Genomic DNA, 24,529 nt, shown 5'->3' on the forward strand with positions numbered 1-24,529 from the left:
AGGATTGAGAGAGAGACCCCCAGCCCTTTGGCTCCTCTTTTTATATGTTTTTTTCTCCCCCTGGGCCTGCCCTATGCAAATTGGGCTAGCCAGGAGTGTTGTTTGTTCTACCTGAGGTCCTCACTCTGATCCTTGGACCTTCCTTTATTCTATTTTCACGGGCTTTTCTCTTTCTTGTCTTTTAGCCACCACCATTCTGGACTCCTGTTTCCTATTCTAACTACCTAATAGAACTATTGGCTTAAACTAAGTAATGAGAGATCTGATTTTTAATTAGCCTTACTATAATTCTTGCCCTTCATACCAATGATAATACTAAGAATTTAATGGACTGTTTTAAAATCCTTGTTACAAGTCCCACTTACAGTATACTTCACATATAAGCAAGATATACGTTAAATTTGATGTCTCATTCTGTTCCATATATAATATATGGTTATTAGCAAAGCTTTTTAACAGCACCTCTGAATGCTGATCTGTATTTTATCATTCAGCTTACTCATAGCTACCCATTAACTAAACCCTATATCTAATTATAATTTACTTGCTACTGCTGCTGCCAAGTCGCTTCAGTCGTGTCCAACTCTGTGCGACCCCATGGACTGCAGCCTACCAGGCTTCTCCATCCCTGGGATTCTCCAGGCAAGAACACTGGAGTGGGTTGCCATATACCTCCATTTTCCCCCTATATTCTCTATTTGTAAAGGTCATTATGGACAAGGTAGAGATTTAAATGACTGACAGATTTTCATCTCAAAACGAGTTGCTTCAGATGACCTCACTTTTAAGATTCTTCTAACTCAGTTTTTTCCCTTTTTTTGTTTTTTCTTAATCTAGTGTTGGGGATCATGTAAATCTGTCCTTACTGGACCTCTAATAAAATGGAAATTGGGATTCAGAACTCTTAAAGTACTTATTCATGTCAATACTTTAGAATGGTTTTAAAATTTTGGTAGTTATAGAAACTTCAGCAATGAATTTTTTTTTTAATATTTTCAACTTCAAGATGATTTTAGAAAATAAATATGAATAGTGTTTTACTTCCCTCTCTACTTGAAGTGTCTACAGGGAACAATGAGATATCTGCATTTGATTAACGTAACAAAATGGAGCCTATAGCACTTCAGTTAAATATCTAACTTTGTGGAACATCTTTTATTAAGGGAAGTGAGTTCTTTAATCAGTGTTTCTTTAAATTTACATCAGTATCAGTATTTTGCGTCATTCTTAGGGAAAATCTGAATACACAATAATTTTCAGAAAGGTTTTCAACTTCAAATTGCTTAAAGGCAAATAAATACAGGGGAAAAAAACTCATTTAAATTGGACCTCAAATTAGCCCACCTACAAAATAAGCCCACACCTCCAATCCTATACCCTCACCTGCCTCCACCCAAAAAAACCCCTGGAAGAATAAATACTAAAATATTAATAATGGTGACCTTAGTGATTTTGTCTTTAGGCATTTCTGTATATTTTTAAATATCTATAGTAAATATATCAGTTTTATTACCATGAAGGAAAAAGACAAAAAATTTTTTATAAAAAGACAGTTACTGTAAGCATAAGCATTAAGTCCAGTTTATTACATACCTATGACCCTGTGTTAGTCTTTGTTGTTGTTGTTTAGCCACTAAGTTGTGTCTGACTCTTTTGCAACTCCATGGGCCGTAGCCCGCCAGGCTCCTCTGTCCATGAAATTTTCCAGGCAAGAATACTGGAGTGGGTAGCCATTCCCTCCCCCAGGGGATCTTCTCAACCCGGGGACTGAACCAGCATCTCCCACTTCGGCAGGTGGATTCTTCACCACTGAGCCACCTGGGACGCCCTTATTAGTCTGCTAGAGTTGTCATAAATACCACAGACAGGGTGCTTGAACCACAGTAACTTATTTTCTCACAGTTCTGCAGGCTGAAAGCCCAAGGTTTCAGCAGGTTTGGTTTCTCTTAAGGTCTCTCCTTGGCTTGCAGTTGGCCGCCTTCCCACGGTGTCCTTAAATGGTCTTTCCTCTGTGTGCTTCCATCCGTGTTCCTCCTCTTCTTATGACTCCAGTCATGTTAGATTAAGGTCCCACCCTGATGACTTCATTTAACCTTAGTTACTTCTTTAACATCTCCAAATCCCATCCTGCTCCAGGGGATCTTCCCAGCTCGGGGATCAAACTCGTCCCGTGCATTTCAGGTGGATTCTTTACCGCTGAGCCACCAGGGAAGCCCCATTGAGGCTTAGAGTTTCAAAATGTGAATTTGGCATTAGACATGATTCAGTCCTTACCACCACCAATTTCTCACTACAACAAAGATCCCCACCTCTGATTCACACATGGGAATAAATTCAGTGTGAAGAGACATAGCAAAGTGCATTGGACAGTTAAAAGTTATGTGGGTAATTTAGGAAATTCTTGGCCAATTTTACATTTGCTTTCTCCTTGTGCTATAATTACAGAAACTTGATATACATTCCAGTCTTAGATATAAGACTAAGCACTCTACTGCAGATCAGGTCACATTAGTTAGTGCTAGAGCCCAGCCCCACTGGCAGGGCATCTGATGAATGGTTAGCTGAGGCAGGTCTACCTTAATGCCATTTTCCTTCAAAGGTGTCCAGTGAAGGGGCTGTCCATGTCCCAGGAGTTTAACCTGAAATTTAAAACATATACATAAATGTCTCCATATATGTCTCTGACTTCCTCACTGTATTGGGAAGAAGCAGTTGACATTTTTTAAAGAGCAATGTAGACAGGAGATTCATTGTTTTTACTTATGATTTTACTGCTTTAATTTATTTTATTAATTTATAATTTAATTTATTGTTTTACTGCTTTAATTTATGATCCAAATGCATGTATATATCTCTCTTGCTCCTTTCTTACTCTTGAAAGTGTGCAGGATTTGAGGAAGAATCATATAGACTGAATAGTGTCAGAGGAGAGAAAATGACTCTTGAACCAATGTGCACAACTAAGGCCTGCCTGGCTCTGACACAGGATGTTCAAGGAGAGGCTCACCTCCCTTATCCAGCCACCCTCCCTCCCCAGACGGCCCAGTGACCTCCACTCATCAATAGTACATACGTGCAATCTATTATTACTGTAACTGTTCTATATCCTTAGTCTTACACAAAATGAATTTAAGTAAGTAGTTTTCTATATATTTGTGGTTATTTTGAACCAGAAAACTTTGTTTACCGTGTAGAATAATACAAAAACAAAACCCGCGGACTTTCAAATAACAGTATTAAGAGTGGCCAAAGCTTCCCTGGTGGCTCAGCAGTAAAGAATGTGCCTGCAGTACAGGAGAAGCTGGTTTGATCTCTGGGTTGGAAAGATCCCTTGGAGAAGGAAATGGCAACCCACTCCAGTATTTTGCCTGGAAAATCCCATGGACAGAGGAACCTGGTGGGCTACAGTCTGTGGGGTTGCAAAAGAGACGGACATGACTGAGCGACTCAACAACAACAAAGAGAACGTAGATAAAATAAGAAGGTAATGTTATGCCCAGGCCTCTAAGCTGCAGTTAAACAAAAGATTTGAAAAAAAAAAAAACAGATTTGAACTCTTTATTTCCTTTTCTGCCAGATCAGCCACAAGTGTTAGAAATGAAACATGGAAAAATGGTTTAAGGAGAAGAATTTGGACAATTCATCTCCCAGAAAACTTTTATTTTCTTACAAATAAGTTATAAAATATATTAAAATGAACTCATTGCCAGAGCTGATGGCCACAACTGTTAGATTAACCTTTTGTTATTATTGTTTAGTCGCTCAGTCCTGTCTGACTCTTTGCAGCCTCATGGATTGTAGCCCACCAGGCTCCTCTGTCCATGGAATTTCCTAGGCAAAAAATACTGGAGTGCGTTGCTGTTTCCTCCTCCAAAGGCTATTCCCAACCCAGGAGTCAAACTCTCAGTTGAACCCACATCTCTTGCATGGCAGGCAGATTCTTTACTGCTGAGCCAGCAGGGAAGGTTAACCTTTAACCTCCAAGTTTTTTAAGAACTTAAAATAGTAGGGCCATGACATCTTACATTTATTCAGATGTGTTCTGGGGTGAGATGTCAGAGGAAGAATCTGAACTCCAGTCATGAAAAAAATCATTTTTGGATGCATGCAGTGAGAGTCCCTTGGACTGCAAGGAGATCCAACCAGTCCATTCTGAAGGAGATCAGCCCTGGGTGTTCTTTGGAAGGAATGATGCTAAAGCTGAAGCTCCAATACTTTGGCCACCTCATGCGAAGAGTTGACTCATTGAAAAAGACTCATGCTGGGAGGGATGGGGGCAGGAGGAGAAGGGGATGACAGAGGATGAGATGGCTGGATGGCATCACCGACTCGATGGACGTGAGTCTGAGTGAACTCCAGGAGTTGGTGATGGACAGGGAGGCCTGGCGTGCTGCGATTCATGGGGTCGCAAAGAGTCGGACACGACTGAGTGACTGAACTGAGCTGAACTGAATCTGAACAACACAGCATGACTGTGGAGAAGATATTTTGATAAGCATGGAGATGATGTAACTGTTTTATAGGCTTGGTTTTCTGGGGAATGAAACAAAATTTTCAACAGCTTTTACCAAACATTGCCATTGATAAAGCTCATTTTAAAATTACTATCATGAGACGTAAATGGAATACATATATGGCTCACCTTGAAGTTAAAAGTTAATGTCTTCCTCAGGGTGTTAAAGTCAGCAATTTAAAGGAACAATAAAGACAAAATTCCCTCTTACCTTTGTTGCCCCCAGAGTAGCTTTGGGCTGAGCAAGAAAGAGCTGTCCTGATATGGGCCATTTGAGAAACATGGCATAGACCAACTTATCTTTAGGTTTGGATGTGTACCTGGTTAAGAAAAAAAAATGCATAGTAATATTTTTCATTATTTATGGGTCAGGTTCAGAATTATCTTCCAGAGATACCTCCAGTTAGTAAATATTTACCCATGTTTTCTTTAATAGAGGGAAGAAAAAATAGCCCCATGGTAGCAATAAAAAGCACCCAAAAGGATTCTGACCGCAATCCCAGAGTAGTGTGTGGTATGGGGGAGAAGTTCCCGCATCACCAGGCAGTTCTCAGGCACCAGCTAGGCGTCCTATAGTTCGACTCCATTCTGACACCATCTACCCAGAGGCAGTGTCACATTCCAAAGGGTCAGGGTTTATTCCTACCAGACTGCCCCCTCCCCAAATTTAGATAGCAGTCACGTGTCCAGATTGTCATGTGGGCTTCTGACCCACAGGCTATAGACTGGAGGTTCCTACAACCCCTCCTTGAGTTCAGCTAATTTGCTAGAGCAGCTCTCAGAATTCTACTTCCTGGATTACAGGTCTATTATAAAAGGATGTATCTCAGGAACAGCCAGATGGAAAAGACGCACAGGACAAGGTATGTGGGGAGGGGCAGGGGGCTTCCACACCCTCCCCAGGTGCCCTGTTCTCCCAACACTGCCACCAATCCAGAAGCTCTCTGAACCCCATTCTTTTGGTTTTTTATGGTGGCCTCATTAATCACTATTGATTAAATCACTGGCCATGAATGATTGTTTCAACCTCCACTCTCTCTAAAGAGCCGTTTGGAAGCTGAAGTGAACTGAAATACAAGAGGAAGGAGTTAGTGGGATGATTCAGACTGAGATCATGAAAGGAGTACAAATACTGAAAATGCGAGGTCTAAGGTACGACCAAAAGAAGGGGACAGGATCCCTAGAAAGAAGGAACTACAAGAACTGCATGCCTGCTAAGTTGCTTCAGTCGTGTCCAGCTCTGTGCAACCCTATGGACTATAGCTTGCCAGGCTCCTCTGTCCATGGGATGGTCCAAGCAAGAATACTGGAGTGGGTTGCCATACCCTCCCCTAGGGGATCTTCCCAACCCAGGAATCGAACCTGCATCTCTTAAGTCTCCTGCATGGCAGGTGAGTTCTTTACCACTAGCATCACTCGGGAAGCCCAAGAACTGAGGGGCCAGCAAATTAGAAGAGCTGTGAATATACACAGTCAGAATTATATGAAGAGTAGTTCTGGCAACCCACTCCAGTATTCTTGTCTGGAGAATCCTATGGACAGAGGAGCCTGGTGGGCTAAGTCCATGGGGTTGCAAAGAGTTGGACACAACTGAGCAACTAACATTAAGTTCTGGGGACAGCAACAGTGAGCCAGGGCTTAAACTCAAAGGATTTCAAAGATGGCCTTGGGAGTCTTAGATAGCCATCTAAAGATGCAGCAAGGAGGGGAAACACACACGAACCTGTGGGGAGAGAGCTCCACTGATGAGGCAGGGACAGTGGCCACCTGGGCTCAGTGCAGTGGAGCCAGGCAACAGCCTTATAGGGAGTGTTAAGTAGTTTGACTTTTATCTTTACTTATTGAAAGAAAACTTAATGGAATAATGCTTAATAATTGTCAAGTTCCAGATCAGACACCCTCATAGTCAAATATAAACACAGAAGCAAATTCTAAAACCAAATTTAAAACTAGCTTCTATAAAATGAAAGATTGGTGCTGAGTTCTCATTATGGATCTCCCAGATCCAGTATTCTAAAATTTTACAGTCAGCTGCTTCTGTGTAGACTGCCTTGCTTTATTTTCTTCGGTGAATTGACAATTGAAGTCATAAATTCAAAGAAGAGTATTTAGTCTAATCTTTGGTATATGCTTGACCAGGCTGTACTCGCTTTGGTGGTAACACAAGTGAACTTTAGAGCTTCACCAATACTGTGCTGTGCTTAATTGCTCAGTTGTGTCCGGCTCTTTGTGACCCCATGGACTGCAGCCTGCCAGGCTCCTCTGTCCATGGGATTCTCCAGGCAAGAATACTGGAGTGGGTTGCCAAGCCCTCCTCCAGGGGATCTTCCCAACCCAGGGATCAAACTCAGGTCTCCTGAATTGCAGGGGAATTCTTTAGTCTGAGCCACCAGGGAGAACTACTCTTATTTGCGTATGTTAAGATCCTACATCAGAAACCACCATATGCTTTTACAGGAGATACTAGTTAAAATTTAGCCAGTTGAGACAATTAATTTTAAAGAAAGTTCAGGTTTAGATTTATTAGAATATATTTTTCCTGCCCTATGGCACCTCCTGCTAATTTGATGAGATGTAACACCTGCAAAAGTTAGAATTTACCTGACTAAACCAAAAGTCTCTTTTGGATTAACCACTCAGCACTTTTTTTTTTTTTTTTCACTTTTCTAAATTACCTACAATTTTTGTAAGAAATTTTATTTCTCCCTAAAATTTATCCACTGTTAGAAGGAATCTAGCAATTATTTCAGCTCAACTTGATAAATAATTGTTTACGCTGATTTTAAGTAAATAAAATATTTTGTATAGGTGGGCATTCATCCAATTTCCTCTTTATTATACTGTTCTCTTTATCTCTGAGAAATGTTAAATGCCTTCTTCTACCAAATAGTACTTACCATACGTCTGGGGTGACAGTATCATTCTGGGATCTCCAAGCATAGGTTTCATAGATGGCTTCTCCATTGACTTTTAGCCAGATTCCCATTTGCTTCAATCGCTCCTTAAAAATTGCAGAAATGGTGCCATCTTGTGTGGGTCCAATATTCATCAAGAGATTTCCTCCACATGAAACTGTTTGTACAAGTTGCTTAAAAATTAAGAATAAATATAGTTCTTAGAGGAAGAAAACAATTCAATCATTAATCACTATCTAAGAGAATACACATAGAAAAAAAAGAGTCATGTCCTGTGTTTACAGGCCGTTGAGTCATACAGCTTAGAAAACACAATTCTTACACGTGTACACTATTATGAATATTACTGTAATGGTCACCAGACATTTTACTGTACCTTCACCAATTCTTCAATTGTGAGATAGTCAGAGATTCCAGCATTCCTCCTGTAGCCCCAGGAAAACTTGTCTATTGTCATGCAGTTTTCCCATTTATGTGGCAAAAGATGTCCTGGGTTATAACGATCACTACACGTATAGTAGCCACCATGCTTACAAATGCTACCAGCTCCCCAACGGTCATTGGTGACCACTGTGTCCCGAACTGGGCTGAAATGAAAAGGATGATAAAAAAAATTTACACAAAAGCAACGTCACTGAAAAGAGGTCTGACTGAAATCCACTCTTAGAAAATAACCATAGTCGAATATAATACAAACCCCATGATTTTGAAGTAAGCTAGACCTGAGGAAGTTGTAGTCCTAGCCTGTTACTTGCTAAGCTCCGTGTCCTAGAGCAAATTACCTAATTCCTCTGAATAATCAATTTCTTCACCTGTTATTAGAACAGAACTTGGGCTTCCCTGGTGGTTCAGACAGTAAGGAATCCTCCTGCCACTGCAGGAGACACAGGTTCCATCCCTGGATTGGGAAGATCCCCTAGAAGAGGGAATGGCTACCCACTCCAGTATTCTTGCCTGGAGAATCCCAAGGACAGAGGAGCATGGCAGGCTACAGTCCATGGGGTCACAAAGAGTCAGACAGGACTAAGCGACTGACACAATCTATGTAAAACACCTATGTATGCCCAGCACACGCAGCATTTCAAAGAGTTTTACTATTATTTAAACGTTCTCTCCTAGTCTCTTTCTCTTATAACTGTGCCTAATATTGAAAGATCTCAGCAAAGTTGACTGTTATGGATGGAATTCACTGTGGCATAAAATATTCCCACAACATTTTCATCATAGCAGGTGGTACCTCCTGCACTTCTCCATTTAGAGGGGATCGTTTTGGTTCACAAACTGAAGTGGAGGACTCCCACTATTTCCTTTTGGAAAGGAGTACCTAGAGAAATGGCAGTTATGTACCAAGAGCTCTCCAGAGGATTTGTCTGTGCATCCTCTGTGGGCCCAGAGAACACTAGCAGGACTCTCCCTAACTTCACAGCACAATACCAAGTACCTTCGAGATACAGATAGCAATTTGGTCCATATAGTGTGAGCCTTATAGAGGAGCTTAGTCAGAACTCCCTGTTCTAATGGGGCAGCCTGGAACATGCTAGAAAACAAAAGGAAAGAACAGGAAGAGGTGAAATGCTGACGATGAAGGAAAAGAGGAGACAGACAAGGGTGACATCCAAGCAGCAAAGATTATCAAAGGAAAGAGGATGCGAAGAAGCAATGAGAGGAACTGAAAAGCACAGCATGAGAAACAGTGATGGATAAACAGCATTGCCCAGAGAGGTGATGAAAATGGGGACCTACAAAATTAGTCTTCAGAGTTCTTGATGCTGTAATTTTTTTTTTTTAGTCTCAATTCAAAATCAGACTGTTGAGCTATATTTGACTCCCGATTTGTAACTCTTAGGGCTTCCCAGGTGACTCAATGGTAAAGAATCCACTTGCCAGTGCAGGCGACATGGGTTCAATTCCTGGATCAGGAAGATCCCCTGGAGAAGGAAATGACAACCCACTCCAGTATTCTTGCTAACTAATTCTTGTTAAGAATATTCCAGTGTTCTTGTAACTCTTGATATTTTGAGTAAATATTGATGTATCTAATGTGCATTATTTATAATGATTTTCTCCCCATGTCACAAATAAGCCTGAAGGGGAATATTTCAAGAAGCAAGAACTAATGTTATACAGGTATTAGGAATGTCACGACAGAAGTCTAGTAGCACACACACCTCTCATTGTACAACCAGGCTAGGAAGTCTAAGCTTTTCCAGTAGGTATCTGGGGCCCCTCCATCGCCATCTGCCCATAGCACCTCTGGCTGATACTTGTTCACTAACTCGTAGAGCTCAGGCAGCATCTTAGACACTGGATATTGTCGTTTCTGGAACAAGCTGGATTCATCCTCAAGGAAGAGCGGATGAAACCACTCAAAAAGGGAGTAGTACAGCCCGAAGCGCAGGTCAGTCCTGTTCCTAACCGCAACTGCAAGTTCCTTGATGATATCCCTCTTCGGCCCCACGTCTACTGCGTTCCAGTTCCACGAGTACTCTGAGCCCCACAAGGTGAAGCCTGAAACATTATATTAAAAGCCTCTGTAAGCATATCAACTCTGTTCTAGTAAATGTGCACCCATACCAACACCAAGTTATAAAGGCAGTACACGTGACATATAAATCAGTTTCTACGAATATCTGTTTTATGACCATTTTTTTCCTTAGTATATATTTTGCTTTCATGCAAGAAACAAATGAGAATTTAAAACATATTTTTATGTATATATTTGGCTGCACAGGGCCTTAGTCGTGGCATGCAGGAATGCTTAGTTGCAGCGTGCAAACTCTTAGTTATGGCATGTGGGCTCTAGTTCCCTGACCAGGGATCAAACCTGGTTCCCCTGCATTGAGAGCACTGAGTGTTAGCCACCAGGGAGGTAACTAACAAATGAGAATTTAAACAAAGTAGGACCAAGATTTTTTAAAGTACTTCTCAGGGTACTCCACTGTTGTTGTTGTTCAGTGGCTAAGTCGTGTCCAACTCTTTGTGACCCGCACGGACTACCGGACGAGAACTTCCATTATCTCCCAAAGTTTGCTCAGATTTGTGTCCATTAAATCAGTTATGTTATCTAGCCATCTCATCCTCTGTCATCCCCTTCTCCTTTTGCTTTCAATCTTTTCCAGCATCACAGTCTTTTCCAATCAGTCAGCTCTTCACATCAGGTGGTCAGAATACTGGAGCTTCAGCATCAGTCCTTCCAATGAATATTCAGGACTGATTTCCTTTAGGATTGACTGGTTTGATCTCCTTGCAGTTCAAGGGACTCTCAATAGTCTTCTCCAACACAACAATTTGAAAGCATCAATTCTTCGGCGCTCAGTCTTCTTTATGGTCCAACTCTCACATCCATACATGACTACTGGAAAAACCATAGCTTTTGGAGTGGGTTGCCAGTGATTTTGGAGCCCAAGAAAATAAGGTCTGTATAGTCTGATCTTTCTCCCTCTTAGATGATAAGCTCCTGGAGGGACAGTGTCATGTCTGCAGTGTTCCCTGTTATATCCTCAGCCAATGTCTAGCACAGGGTCTAGTACAAAATCACAATCAACATTAGCAGATCATAGCTGAGATGGGAACATCTTCCACATCCACCATTCTAACAATGACTGTGACCACTTACAGGGAAGAACCATAGATGCACTCCTGCGTGATTCCTGTCTTCTAAATCAAAGAGTATATTCCCTGATTTTAGAATTATTTTATTATAGTATGATTCATAGAACACTGATACTCCATGTTCAGGAGTAAATCTCCTTTACCCTCATTATTCATTTAACCCAGGTGGGGGTAAGGTACTCTTCCCCAGTAGTTCTATACTTGAAATGTACCCACCATCTGTAATCTCATCCTACTCTAAAATCATAAGCTTGGATGTTGTGCTTTAAATTACCTAAAAGTGAATTATCTACCAACTAAATGGATAAGAAGAATGCCATTACATAAGCACTGTGAAATAATTTATATTTTAAAAGGAATTTGCGTTTAGATTGCTGGCTTTTCTACATGAAAACCATAGAAGCACTATATAAATTGAAATACTTAAGGAATAATATAAAAGCCTCAAAATCTTTGGTTAGGATCTAGGAACATGAATACATTGTTACTGTCCTACTAAAATCTAAAGGAATGTTCGTGAACCAACATACCTAAGGTGTTTGGTGTAACACTTTACTTTTATAAATTAGGACAAGTCCAAGGCAGAAAGTGAAGAAGAACTAAAGAGCCTCTTGATGAATGTGAAAGAGGAGAATGAAAAAGTTGGCTTAAAGCTCAACATTCAGAAAACGAAGATCATGGCATCTGGTCCCATCACTTCATGGCAGACTGATGAGCAAACAGTGGAAATAGTGGCTGACTTTATTTTTCTGGGCTCCAAAATCACTGCAGATGGTGACTGCAGCTATGAAATTAAAAGACACTTACTCCTTGGAAGGAAAGTTATGACCAACCTAGACAGAGTATTAAAAAGCAGAGACATTACTTTGCCAACAAAGGTCCATCTAGTCAAGGCTATGGTTTTTCCAGTGGTCATGTATGGATGCAAGAGTTGGACTATAAAGAAAGCTGAGCACTGAAGAATTGATGCCTTTGAACTGTGGTGTTGGAGAAGACTCTTGAGAATCCCTTGGACTGCAAGGAGATCCAACCAGTCCATCCTAAAGGAGATCAGTCCTGAATTTTCATTGGAAGGACTGATGCTGAAGCTGAAACTCCAATACTTTGGCCACCTGATGCGAAGAGCTCACTCATTTGAAAAGACCCTGATGCTGGGAAAGACTGAAGGCAGGAGGAGAAGGGGAAGACAGAGGATGAGATGGTTGGATGGCATCACCGACTCGATGGACATGGGTTTGGGTGAACTCCGGGAGTTGGTGATGGACAGGGAGGCCTGGCATGCTGTGGTTCATGGGGTCGCAAAAGAGTCAGACATGACTGAGCGACTGAACTGAACTGAACTGAAGATGGACACACTCTTTGGATTCATTTTGAAGAAACTTTTAAAAGAGCTCACACCAGTTCTAAAGATGTTTGCAGTAAGCTTCAAAGCACTGTCAGTGATATTTAAAGTCTTATTCCTTATGTCTTAACTTGGCAGGCCCTAATGTCTGGCGGTGCTAAAACCACTTTGGGTCTTCGGTTCAGTAGCACCACCAGAAGCTCACACAGTGGTCTTCCAGCCTAACTGGGCTCAGCAGGGTCTCTTCTATAGGCATGAAAACTTCCAACAATATGGTCCTAGAAAGTGTATAAATGTGGGCTACATCATTTGTCCTCACAGCATGATTAAGAGTTGTTTTGCTATGTTTTTAAATAAGCTAAGTAATACTTTGTACCATATAGCCTGAAGAAGTTCTAGACATCAGGAAATCAACATGTCCTAAGTATCCATCTCAACCTGCAGGAAAAAAATCATTAAGCCACTGGACTGTGGCCAAAAGGAAAAATATCCTGATTCCTTATTTTGAGTTTCCATTCTTCCCTCGTAATCCCCCACGCACCGCTGCAGAAAACAATGAGACAATTTTTTTTATTCCAATGCAAACAAATCCTCTAATTATTTATCTTTGATTGCACTGGGTCTTTGTTGCTATGTACGGGCCTTTCTCTAGTTGCGGCTGGTAGGGGCTGCTCTCTAGTCGTGGTACTCAGGCTTCTCATTGAGGTGACTTCTCTTGTTGTGGAGCTCGAGCTCTAGGGCACATGGGCTTCAGGAGTTGCAGCTTGAGGGCTCTAAACTCTGGCTTAGTTGCCCCGAGGCATGTGGGACCTTCCCGGACCAAGGATTGAACCTGCATCCCCTGCACTGGCAGACAGATTGTTAACCACTGGACCATCAGAGAGGTCCAGATTATCTAATTATTAACATGCTGTTGGAAGAATAATAATGTGCTGATGTTTCCTTGATCTTGTAGATACAGGAATGATAATGGGTAGATTCTATCCTATTAATGTAAGATCACTTTAATGGTTCATTTTATGTATTAACTTGCCTGGGCCACAGGGTGCCCAGAAATTTGGTTAAACATCATTCAGGATATGTTCCTGAAGGTGTTTCTACAGGAAATTAACATATGAATAGTTAGACTGAGTAAAGCAGATTGCCCACCCGAAGTGGTGGGCCTCATCCAATCCATTGAAGGCCTAAATGGAATAAAAGGCTGGTTAAGAAAGAATTCCTCAGACTTTCCTGGTGGTCCAGTGGTTAAGACTCCCCACTTCCCACATGCAGGGGGCATGGGTTCAATCCCTGGTCAAGGAACTAAGATCCTGTATGGCGTGCATTGTAGCCAAAAAGAAAGAAAAAAAAAGCAGGAAAGTTTAAGGAGTCGTGTTTTTTGTTTTTTTAATTAAAAAGAAAAATTGTTTTCTCTGTATGTCTTTGAGCTGAGACATTAGTCTTCTCCTGCCTTTTAACTTAGATTTGGACAGGTACTTATATTATCCGCTCTCCTGTTCCTGATGCCTTTGGGCTCATACTGGAACTATATAATTGGCTATCTTGGGTCTGGACTTCTCAGCCTCCATAGTTGCATGAGCCAGTTTCTTATGATAAATCTATACATATTATACTTCCTGTATAATAGCTCTATTTCCTATATAATACTTATACTTCCTCTATAATAGCTCTATCTTCCTGTTTGCTCTATTTCTCTGGAGAACCGTAATTCAACCACTGTATTTCTTTTTAGATATTCTTCCACCATCTCTGATATTTCTGGGCATCATTACAGCCTTGCAGTCCTGTTCCTTTCAGGTGGCCCGTGTCATTTTCATCAATAGCAGACTTTCCTCAACTGAGTCATATAAGAGTTGACCAAAACCACCACCTTGTATGTTGGTCATGATGTAAGACAATAGCAAATAATCCCCAGGGTACCTTCCCAGAATGCATTACAGAGGTGAGAAGAAAATGGAAAGAATGCAATTCAGTTGTAAACTTTGACCTGCAAACCACATTCCCCTTCAAAGGGCTTTAATCAAATCTTGCGTTACTTGGAAATTGTTAAATATGCATATAATAAAATGCGATCAGTTTCCATTTTTTTCTATATGTGGAGATTATGATCTTTCAGCATACTTAATGCTCCTTTTTTTCTTTTTCTTAATGCTTCTTAATTGGGGCAACATGTGATCTCTTAAATTACAAGCAAACGTCAGTAGCCACTTAGGATTGCTCCTAAGAGAAAACTCTGTTTTCATGTGGATGACCTTGCTTTAGTTTCTTCTCCCAAAAGAACTACTTCACATTCTAACCACTGTCAGTGTTTGCAGATGTTGTTCTTACTCACCTTCATGATGTTTGGAAGTTAAGACAACGTATTTGGCACCAGAAGCCTGTAAAATATCTGCCCACTGGTTTGCATCAAAAAATTTTGCTGTAAATAGTGGTCCAAAATCTTCATATGTGAAATCAGGAGGGTAATTATTTTTCATAAAGTCCACATAAGCTGGTATCTTTTCCTTTTGCCAGTACCACCTAGGGGGATGAAGGAAACAGCATATAAGTAGCATACACATGAACACTTGAAATATAGGTATCCCTCAGTATTCATAGAGAATGAGTCCCATGTTTCTCAGCAGATACTAAAATCTGTGAGTACTCAAGTCCCTTACATCAAATGGCATACTACAGCCTGCCCTCCAGATCTGCAGTTTGGGCATCTGCAGATTCAAGCAAACATAGATGAAAATTTTTATCTGAGGTTGGTTAAATCCAGAGATGCAAATCCCTTGAATATGGAGGGCCAATTATGCATTTATTGAAAAAAAAAATACACCTAAAAGAAGACCAAACTTGTGCTATTCAAGGGTCAACTATAACTCCCTTTACTAAAATTCTCCCTTATTCAGATGTTACTAAGGTTCCCTTCCTAACTTCCCCATTGAGTCTGACTTCACTTAAGGAAAGCTTACAAAACTTCCATAGTCTTCCATCTATCCCTCTGTGAACTCTACTCAGCTTATCAACCAGAACATTCTAAACAAACAACTCACCCATTTGCTTTTAATTCTTCACTTTTAGATTGCAACATGGAGTATACATAATTAGTCCTTTGTAACATAAATGATGAAGTCTTCAAAAGAAGACAAAGTGCATAAAATATAACATAAATGTATTATATTCACTAGCAGGGAACAAGTTGGGGAGGAAATGACAGTAAAATTAAGAAGATGCTGTTATTTTAATATACTGACTCAGTCTCCAAGGATTACTGGTTATATGCACTTATTCTGAGCAGTGGGGCCTCAACTGCCTAAGCAGAGCTTCAGAAGGAAAACAACATTGAAAACACAACTTAAAAAAAGAAAACTATTTATTTATTTATTTTGCTGCCCTGGATGTTAGTCACAGCATGCAGGATCTTTAGTTGTGGCATGCGAACTCTTAGTTGCAGCATATGGGATCTAGTTCCCTGACCAGCGATGGAACCCGGGCCCCCTGCACCAGGAGTGCGGAGTCTTCACCATTGGACCCCCAGGGAAATCCTCAAAGCATAATTTTTAGGTAAACATTTTATATAAACATGGCAGTAAGCTCATGGTCATGAAATAGATGCAAGTCCCCCCTCTGACCCATCTTTTATTCTTCCTTTCACTACTCCTTTCATAAGAGTGTTTTTACTGGACGAACAAATTCATAATCAGCACTAGATCTCCAAAGATGACCAGGAGGTTCTTTCTGCTGAGAAGGCTTTGCTGAAGGACATACTGTGTCACAGGCACTATTCTTTACCTGCCCAAGAGTCAGATACATACTTTCCCAGCTTCCATCACAGCTACCACATGGACACCTGACCCATGCTGGCCAGTAGAACTGGAGGGGAAGCCAACTTGGGAGATTCTGGGAATGGTCTCCTTTCTAGTAGAAGGAGATACAATCTGCCTTTGGACAAGGCTGTGTGATGTGATGCCTGGCCACCATCATGTCACCATGACAGGACAAGTCAACAGGCTGAGGATGACAAAGAGCCCAGGACTTTGATTTCATCACTGAGCCAAGTACTTCTAAATTTCTTATTATGTATAGTAATAAGCTCCTATTATTATATCTTTTATTTGAGTTTTCTGTACCTTCAAGTGAAAGTATCCTAATTGATCCATGATGCATTTTTATCTTTTAAATGGAACTGCAAAAGAGAAACTGGGAGAGTCAGAAAGTTAAAAGATAAGACATTTCTATTTTTTTCCTAGCACATCTAATTTGAACCTGCATTCTCTATTATAGTCTAGAGTCACTTCTCAAATTTCATAGTAATAGAGATGAGAAGAAGCACTTACAGTAAACAGCCCACCATTTATATTTGTTTTTGAGCTGCCTAGTCAAATATACTCATCTCTGCTGTTGACTGCCCCAGGTCAAATCGAGTGAGATCAGAGATTTAGAGGAGATAAAAAGGGAAACTATAGATAATTAAGAATCTTCTATAGGGTTATTGCACTTCCAGACCATCAAAAATATACTCTGTTTTGTATGAGAATTATCTTTATTGTTCCAGGTCAAAATAAACAACTTTGTGTTTATTTGTAGAAAACAAGAAGTTAACCATTACAAAGAATAAGATGACTCAAAGCTAGTTGTTTTGTGCAGAGCACTAGTTTCAACTAACAAACATCAAATCCTCTCCTAGCATCAAATGTATACTTACCTAATCTTCCCAAGTGAACAAAGGTGCTAATGGTTAACAGAACCTGCTTGCCAATGCAGGAGGCATAAGAGACACGGGTTCAATCCCTGGCTTGGGAAGATGCCCTAGAGGACGGCATGGCAACCCACTCCAGTATTCTTGCCTGGAGAATCCCATGAAAACAGAGGAGCCTGGTGGGTCCACGGGGTCACAAAGAGTCAGACATGACTGAGTGAGCACACACAATAAAAGATGAAGAAATCTGTTAATTTATGTACCTTGCTGTCAGGGAATGTTTAACAGTAGGATTCCTGTGTACTGTTTCCTATCTCTCGTGAGCCCTCTGTTCCTTATCAGTTCCTAGTAACAGGAACGAGCTGAGCAGCATGCTGCTCCCAGGACTGAGGTCATGAGATGGAATGCATGCATAGGGTTTCCTTCATTAGCTTTTCCATATGGTAAAAGTGATTATTTACGACCCTCTTTCTTTGATATGGATTGTCTTCTGGTTTTATGACCTCTATTACTCCTTGTTTCCTTGGTAACTTGTAAAGTCTGGTCTTATGATCTTTATCTGAAGAAGCTACCTTTTAAAGCAGTATATATACTCACACAGAGTTCAATAAAGCACCCTTTTTCCACCAGAGACTTGGGTCCCCGTGTCCTTTTCTTCTCTCTCTGTCTCTTTCTGGCTGATTCTCTGGAGCATGGAAGCCTGCCGAGCTCACTTTCCTGCCCGGGCTTTCAAGACCTCTTCGAGAGGGCGCCCTGTGCCTACGTAAGTGGTACAAGCCCTGTCCTAGGTCTTTATTGGTTCTCTGTGTAACCCAGGGAGTATTAGCCTCTTTCCTTCTTTCACTTTCTTATCGTCGACTCCAGACCACCAGGTTCCAGTCCATTAAAGGACCGCAACACCTTGCTAATTGAAACGTTTCAAAAATAAATTCAAAATGCCTCACAGCACAAAGCTTACAAAGAAAGATTTATAATATCCTGAAGCAAATATATTTGGTAATACAGGTTATGGAAAGAAAGAGTCCCATATTTTACAAGTTGATTTCAAAAGAGCATATGAATAGTACTCCATAGCTTATGCAGTTCTTTTACATCAATTGGCCTAACTGAATAAGAAAAGTTACTGGTTGCAGAAAGTCAGTGTCTTCATAGAAAGTGGTATAGTGTTTATAGTGTAAATGTTTACAGTGTAATACAATATATAATTTATACTCTGTATTGTATCAGCCAACTAAAAATTGTCACTTGCCATCTGATTCTATAAGAATGAAGTCCTTAGCCACTGTAGTTGCTGACTTTCAACACACCCTGAAAGGACAGGGTGGAGATTAGGAAAAACTGTCAGAACAGCTTTTCAGATAGTCAGATATTTTCAGAAGATTTTATGAACCCAATTTCTTGCATGTTTCTCATAGCTAGAAAAGCACTAAAATCATTAAGGGAGACGTCTGTTCCTGGTGACAAGCAGTGACCTTCTTGTAACTAGCAGTAACCTTCTGTCAAAATGTGTGCTGATTGCATATATCCCCTTTCACCAAAAACGACATATATACTGACCTCCGGCTTCCCTGGTAGCTCAGTGGTAAGGAAACTTCCTGCAATGCAGGAGATGTGGATTTGATCCCTGGGACGGGAAGATCCCCTAAAGAAGGAAATGGCAACCCATTCTAGTATTCTTCCCTGGGAAATCCCATGGACAGAGGATTCGGGGTCACAAACGTAGGCTACCGTCCAAGGGGTCGCAAAGAGTAGGACACAACTTAGCAACTCAACAACAACACACTGACCTCCACCCTTACCTCTTCAGAACAGTTCCACAGAGCTCTCTAAGAGGCAGTTTCCTAGGTCACAGTCCTCATTTTGCCCCAAATAAAACTTAATTCACAACTCTCACACTGGGTGTTTTTTTATAGTTGTCATATGGAATATATATTGTATGAATTAAATTTGTTGTACATTATGTATATAGTATAACATAGGTTTAAATATTCATTGTTTATTTTCTTATCTTACTTAGGAATATATTATTTATGTGTATATATGTGTATTATGCATACATATATATGTAGTAACATTTCTATCTTGAAGAACATACCTGAAGTATTTAAGCAAGAAAGATGTGAGACACTTAAAGCTGTAAAGGTATGGCTCTCAAGGTAAAATCTAAAGAGCAATTTTTTGTGCACCACTTTTCACATGTTGTTGCTGTTGTTTAATTGCTAAGTCGTGTCCAAATCTTTCTGAGACCCCATGGACTGTAGCCCGCCAAGCTCCTCTGTCCATGGGATTTTCCAGGTAAGAATACTGGAGTGCGTTGCCATTTCCTTCTCCAGGGGATCTTTCTGACCCAGGGATCAAGCCAGTGTCTCCTGCACTGGCAGGGGGATTCTTTATCACTGAGCCACCAGGCAAGCCCACTTTTCACATTTTGTTCAGTCGCTAAGTTGTGTCCAGCTCTTTCCAACCCCATGGACTGCAGCATGCCAGGCTCCCCTGACCTCCGCTATCTCTGAGTTTGTTCAAATCCATGTCCATTCAGTCAGTGATGGTATCTAACAATCTCATCCTTTGCCACCCCCTTTTCCTTTTTCCTTCACTCTTTCCCAGCATCAGGGTCTTTTCCAATGAGTCAGCTCTTCACATTAGGTGGCCAAAGTATTGGAGCTTCAACCACAGTGCTTCCAATGAATATTCGGGATTGATTTCTTTTAGGATTGACTGGTTTGATCTCTTGCATCCAAGGGACTCTCAAGAATCTTCTCCAACACCACAGTTCAAAAGCATCAATTCTTCAGCACTCAGCTTTCTTTATGGTCCAACTCTCATATCCATATGTGACTACTGGGAAAACCATAGTTTTGACTAGATGGACCTTTGTTGGTAAACTGATATCTCTTGCTTTTTAATATGCTGTCTAGGTTTATCATAGCTTTCCTTCCAAGGAGCAAGCATCTTTTAATTTCAAGGCAGCAGTCACTGTCCACAGTGATTTTGGAGCCCAAGAAAATAAAATCTGTCACTGTTTCCATTTCTCCCAATCTATTTGCCAGAAACGGACCAGATGCTATGATCTTAGTTTTTTTAATGTTGAATTTCAACACCTTTTTCACTCTCCTCTTTCACCCTCATCAAGAGGCACTTTAGTTCCTCTTCACTTTCGGCCATTAGAGTGGTATCATCTGCCTATCTGAGATTGATATTTCTCCCAGCAGTCTTAATTCCAGCTTGTGATTCATCCAGTCTGGCATTTCTCATGATGTACTCTGCATATAAGTTAAAAAGCAGGGTGACAACATACAACCTTGTCATACTCCTTTCCCAATTTTAAACCAGTCCATTGTTCCATGTCTGGTTCTAACTGTTGCTTCTTGACCTGCATACAGATTTCTCAGGAAGTAGGTAAGGTGGTCTGGTATTCCCATCTCTTTAAGAATTTTCCAGTTTGCTGTGAAGCACCCAGTCAAAGGCTTTAGCATAGTCAATGCAGCAGAAGTAGATGTTTTTCTGGAATTTCCTTGCTTTCTCTGAGATCCAGTGGATGTTGGCAATTTGATCTCTGGTTCCTCTGCCTTTTCTAAATCCAACCTGTACATCTGCAAGTTCTTGGTTCAGGTACTGCTGAAATCTAGCTCAAAGGATTTTGAGCATAATCTTGTAGCATGTGAAATGAGCACAATTGTGTGATAGTTTGAACATTCTTTGGCATTGCCCTTCTTTGGGATTGGAATGAAAACTGACATTTTCCAGTCCTGTGGCCACTGCTGAGTTTTTCAAATTTGCTGATTCATTGAGTGCAGCACTTTAACAGCACCATCTTTTATAGGATTAGCTCAGCTGGAATTCCACCACCTCCACTAGCTTTGTTCATAACTTTTCACATAGCGATCTGTTAATAATTGGAGTTTCTTAGGGTTAATATTCTAGAATAATTTTTAAAATTTTTCCTTGGGCTACATGTGGTAACATTTTAAGGTTAAAAAGCCAGTGAATGCCCAAGTGAACAGAAGTCTCACATACCCATGAATTTATGCTTAAACCCTGCTTCGTGGCAGAACAACTGACAATTGACAAGTAGCAGCAGAACAGCAATGGAGCGAGTCTGCAGTTCGAAGGACAAGGACGGTTTAGGCCCAGAGCTTCCTCCTACGACCCCCACACAAGCCCATTACTTTTCTGCTATTTTATTCTGTCGATGGCTGCAGAGTGATAAGAACAACTGAGAAGTACAACTACCAAGAAGCTGAGAAGCCAGAGCCACATCAAGTGTCTGACTCTTGAAGTCATACGGAAGAAAAATTCAGCGTTCACCCAGCACCAACCACTTACCCAGTAAACCATAAACGTAACACCCGGAAATGCAAAGCGCGGCTCCAACAGCAGGAGGTGAAACTAAGAGACAAACAAACCCGCAAAGGCTGGAGGTCTGGGTCCTGGCTGCAGGCCAGTGGGGTGCAAAGCGGGATTAGAGGAGACTGAGGGAGGCGTGCTCACCAGAACCATTCGCTCCCGAAACTGGGCACGGAGAACACGCCCCAGTGGATAAAGATGCCGAACTTGGCCTTGTCGAACCAGGCGGGTAGCTGGCGGGCGTCCAGGGACTCCCAAGTCGGGTCGAAGGGCGCGGGGCCGCCCGCGGAACCCGGCGGCGGCAGCAGAAGCACCAGGATCAGCAGCGGGAGCGCCGGCCCGGGCAGCTTCGGGGCTCGCATAGCCTCGCAGCCCCCGTCCTGGACGCTCTCCCGCGGCCTCCGAAAGCTCGTCCTTCCGCGTCCCCGGCTAAGTAAGAGCCGCCACGGTCACCTGACCAAGCTGCCTTAGAAAAAAGGCACCCTCCCCGCTGGTATGGGAGTGGCCGCGGTTCGGGCCCTGGAACAGAATGACCCCAGGAGGCCTGCAGCACTCTCTTGCATAACTAAGGAGGCCAGTATTACCCCAAAGCCTGCCCTGAGCCTGCTCCTCTCAGCCTCCTAGATTATCCTCTCGAGGGAGAAGAAACTAGTCTGGTTCAGGGACCCGTGGGAGCGCCTCTCCGTTCAAGCTGCAGGACGCTTCCAGAAACCGCCCAGAGAAGGCACGCTACTGAGCAGCCTGGGTGGAATCGTGGACCTGGAGCCCAATACGGACACCGCAGGCGGACCATCCAGCGGGTGGCATGGAAAAACCCAGATCATTCTCAGCCTCTCCCACCCACCAAGGTCCAGGGTGTGTTTGGAACTGTGGTTGTCAGCCTTGGAGTCCCAATTCAGGTTGGAGCTCCAGAATTTGCATATCTAACCAAGTTCTACATGATGCTGGTTTTGCTGGTCTGAACACCAAACTTGGAGAACCACTGCAATTGAAAACAGTGGCCTAAGACAGGTGAAACCAGTGAAATGAATGCTTGAGAAATCTGAAGTCAGAAACCTGGAATGATTAACCAAGGTTAAAAGCGCAATTCAGATGGGCTTCAATCCCAGCCAAAGCTCTGTCGACTAAAAAAGACACACAAGCTAGTTAAGTTTTGTTGTTGTTCAGTCGTTCAGTTCAGTTGCTCAGTTGTGGCCGACTCTTCACGGCCCCTTGGACCACAGCACACCAGGCCTCCCTGTCCATCACCAACTCCCGGAGTCTACTTAAACTCATCTTCATTAAGTTGGTGATGCCATCCAACCATCTCATCCTCTGTCATCCCCTTCTCCTCCTGCCCTCAACCTTTCCTAGCATCAGGGTCTTTTCAAATGAGTCAGCTCTTCGCATCAGGTGGCCAAAGTATTGGAGTTTCAGCTTCAGCATCAGTCCTTCCAATGAAAATTCAGGACTGATCTCCTTTAGGATGGACTGGTTGGATCTCCTTGCAGTCCAAGGGACTCTCAAGAGTCTTCTCCAACACCACAGTTCAAAAGCATCAATTCTTTGATGCTCAGCCTTCTTTATGGTCCAACTCTCACATCTGTACATGACTACTGGGAAAACCATAGCTTTGACTAGATGGACCTTTGTTGGCAAAGTAATGTCTCTTCTTTTTAATATGCTGTCTAGGTTTGTCATTGCTTTTCTTCCAAAGAGCAAGCATCTTTTAATTTCATGGCTGTAGTCATTGTCCACAGTGATTTTGGAGCCCAAGAAAATAAAGTCTGTCTCTGTTTCCACTGTTTTCCCATCTATTTGCATGAAGTGGTGGGACTGGATGTCATGATCTTCGTTTTTTGAATGTTGAGGTTTAAGCCAACTTTTTCACTCTCCTCTTTCACTTTCATCAGGAGGCTCTTTAGTTCCTCTTTGCTTTCTGCTATAAGGGTAGTGTCATCTACATATCTGAGGTTATTGATATTTCTCCCAGCAGTCTTGATTCCTGCTTTGGTTCATCCAGCCCGGCATTTCTCATGATGTATTCTGCATATAAGTTAAATAAGCAAGCTGACAATATACAGCCTTGACATGAAAGTGAAAGTGAAAGTCGCTCAGTAGTGTCCGACTTTTTGCAACCCCATGGACTACATAGTCCATGGAATTCTCCAAGTCAGAATTCTGGAGTGGGTAATCTTTCCCTTCTCCAGGGGATCTTCCCAACCCAGGGATCAAACCCAGGTCTCCCGCATTGCAGGCAGATTCTTTACCAACTGAGCTATCAGAGAACATACTCCTTTCCCAATTTTGAACCAGTCTGTTTTTCCATATCCAGTTCTAACTGTTGCTTCTTGACCTGCATACAGGTTTTGCAGGAGGCAGGTAAGGTGGTCTGGTATTACCATCTCTTTAAGAATTTTCCACAGTTTGTTGTGATTCACAAACTCAAAGGATTTAGCATAGTCAAAGGCTTTCCCTATGTTGTTAAATTTAAGTCTGAATTTTGCAATAAGGAGTTCATGATCTGAGCCAAAATCAGTTCCTGGTCTTGTTTTTGCTGACTGTGTAGAGCTTCTCCATCTTTGGCTGCTGCTGCTAAGTCACTTCAGTCGTGTCCGACTCTGTGTGACCCCATAGACAGCAGCCCACCAGGGTCCCCCGTCCCTGGGATTTTCCAGGCAAGAGTACTGGAGTGGGGTGCCATTGCCTTCTCCGCCATCTTCGGCTACAAAGAATTTAATCAATCTGATATCAATATCCAGCATCTGGTGATGTCCATGTGTAGAGTTAAGCTTTATTTGGGGGAGAAATGAGGACTGCAGCCCTGGAGACACACCTCAAATGCTCTGAAAGACCGCTCCAAAGAGGCAGCGAAAGTGAAAGTGAAGTCACCCAGTTGTGTCCTACTCTTTGTGACCACATGAACTGTAGCCTGCCAGGCTCCTGCATCCATGGGATTTTCCACGCAAGAGGACTGGAGTGAGTTGCCATTTCCTTTTCCAGGGGATCCTCCCAACCCAGGGATCGAACCCAGGTCTCCCACATTGCAGGCAGATGCTTTACCATCTGAGCCACCAGGGAAGCCCTGGTGGGAGTGAGAGAAGAGGCAGTGGGTCAATATATAAGATTTTAGTGAA

General features: G+C 42.0%; 1 protein-coding gene across 1 annotated transcript; it reads right to left on the bottom strand.

The window, feature by feature from the left end:
- Positions 1–1,127: 1,127 nt before the first annotated feature.
- On the bottom strand, positions 1,128–21,844 carry FUCA2 (alpha-L-fucosidase 2). The gene is made up of 7 exons (XM_086318125.1): positions 21,558–21,844; positions 14,715–14,902; positions 9,597–9,936; positions 7,805–8,015; positions 7,411–7,601; positions 4,725–4,833; positions 1,128–2,639 (listed from the first exon to the last, which is right to left on the bottom strand). Exons 1-7 carry the CDS (start codon positions 21,773–21,775, stop codon positions 2,499–2,501), a joined length of 1,398 nt encoding a protein of 465 aa, XP_086174251.1. The 5' UTR covers positions 21,776–21,844; the 3' UTR covers positions 1,128–2,498.
- Positions 21,845–24,529: the final 2,685 nt, after the last annotated feature.

The sequence above is a fragment of the Bos grunniens genome, chromosome 9 (assembly GCF_055505025.1).
Source record: "Bos grunniens cultivar Pamir isolate PY7600 chromosome 9, Bosgru_T2T1.0, whole genome shotgun sequence".
Lineage (NCBI taxonomy): Eukaryota > Metazoa > Chordata > Mammalia > Artiodactyla > Bovidae > Bos > Bos grunniens.

Coding starts and splice junctions, on each gene's coding strand:
- FUCA2 (XM_086318125.1), bottom strand. CDS start 21,775: ATGCGAGCCCCGAAGCTGCCCGGGCCGGCGCTCCCGCTGCTGATCCTG. Junction 8,016..9,596: donor GCCTGGTTGTACAATGAGAG/GTGTGTGTGCTA, acceptor TTTTCATTTCAG/CCCAGTTCGGGACACAGTGG. Junction 4,834..7,410: donor ACTGTCACCCCAGACGTATG/GTAAGTACTATT, acceptor TTTCTTAACCAG/GTACACATCCAAACCTAAAG.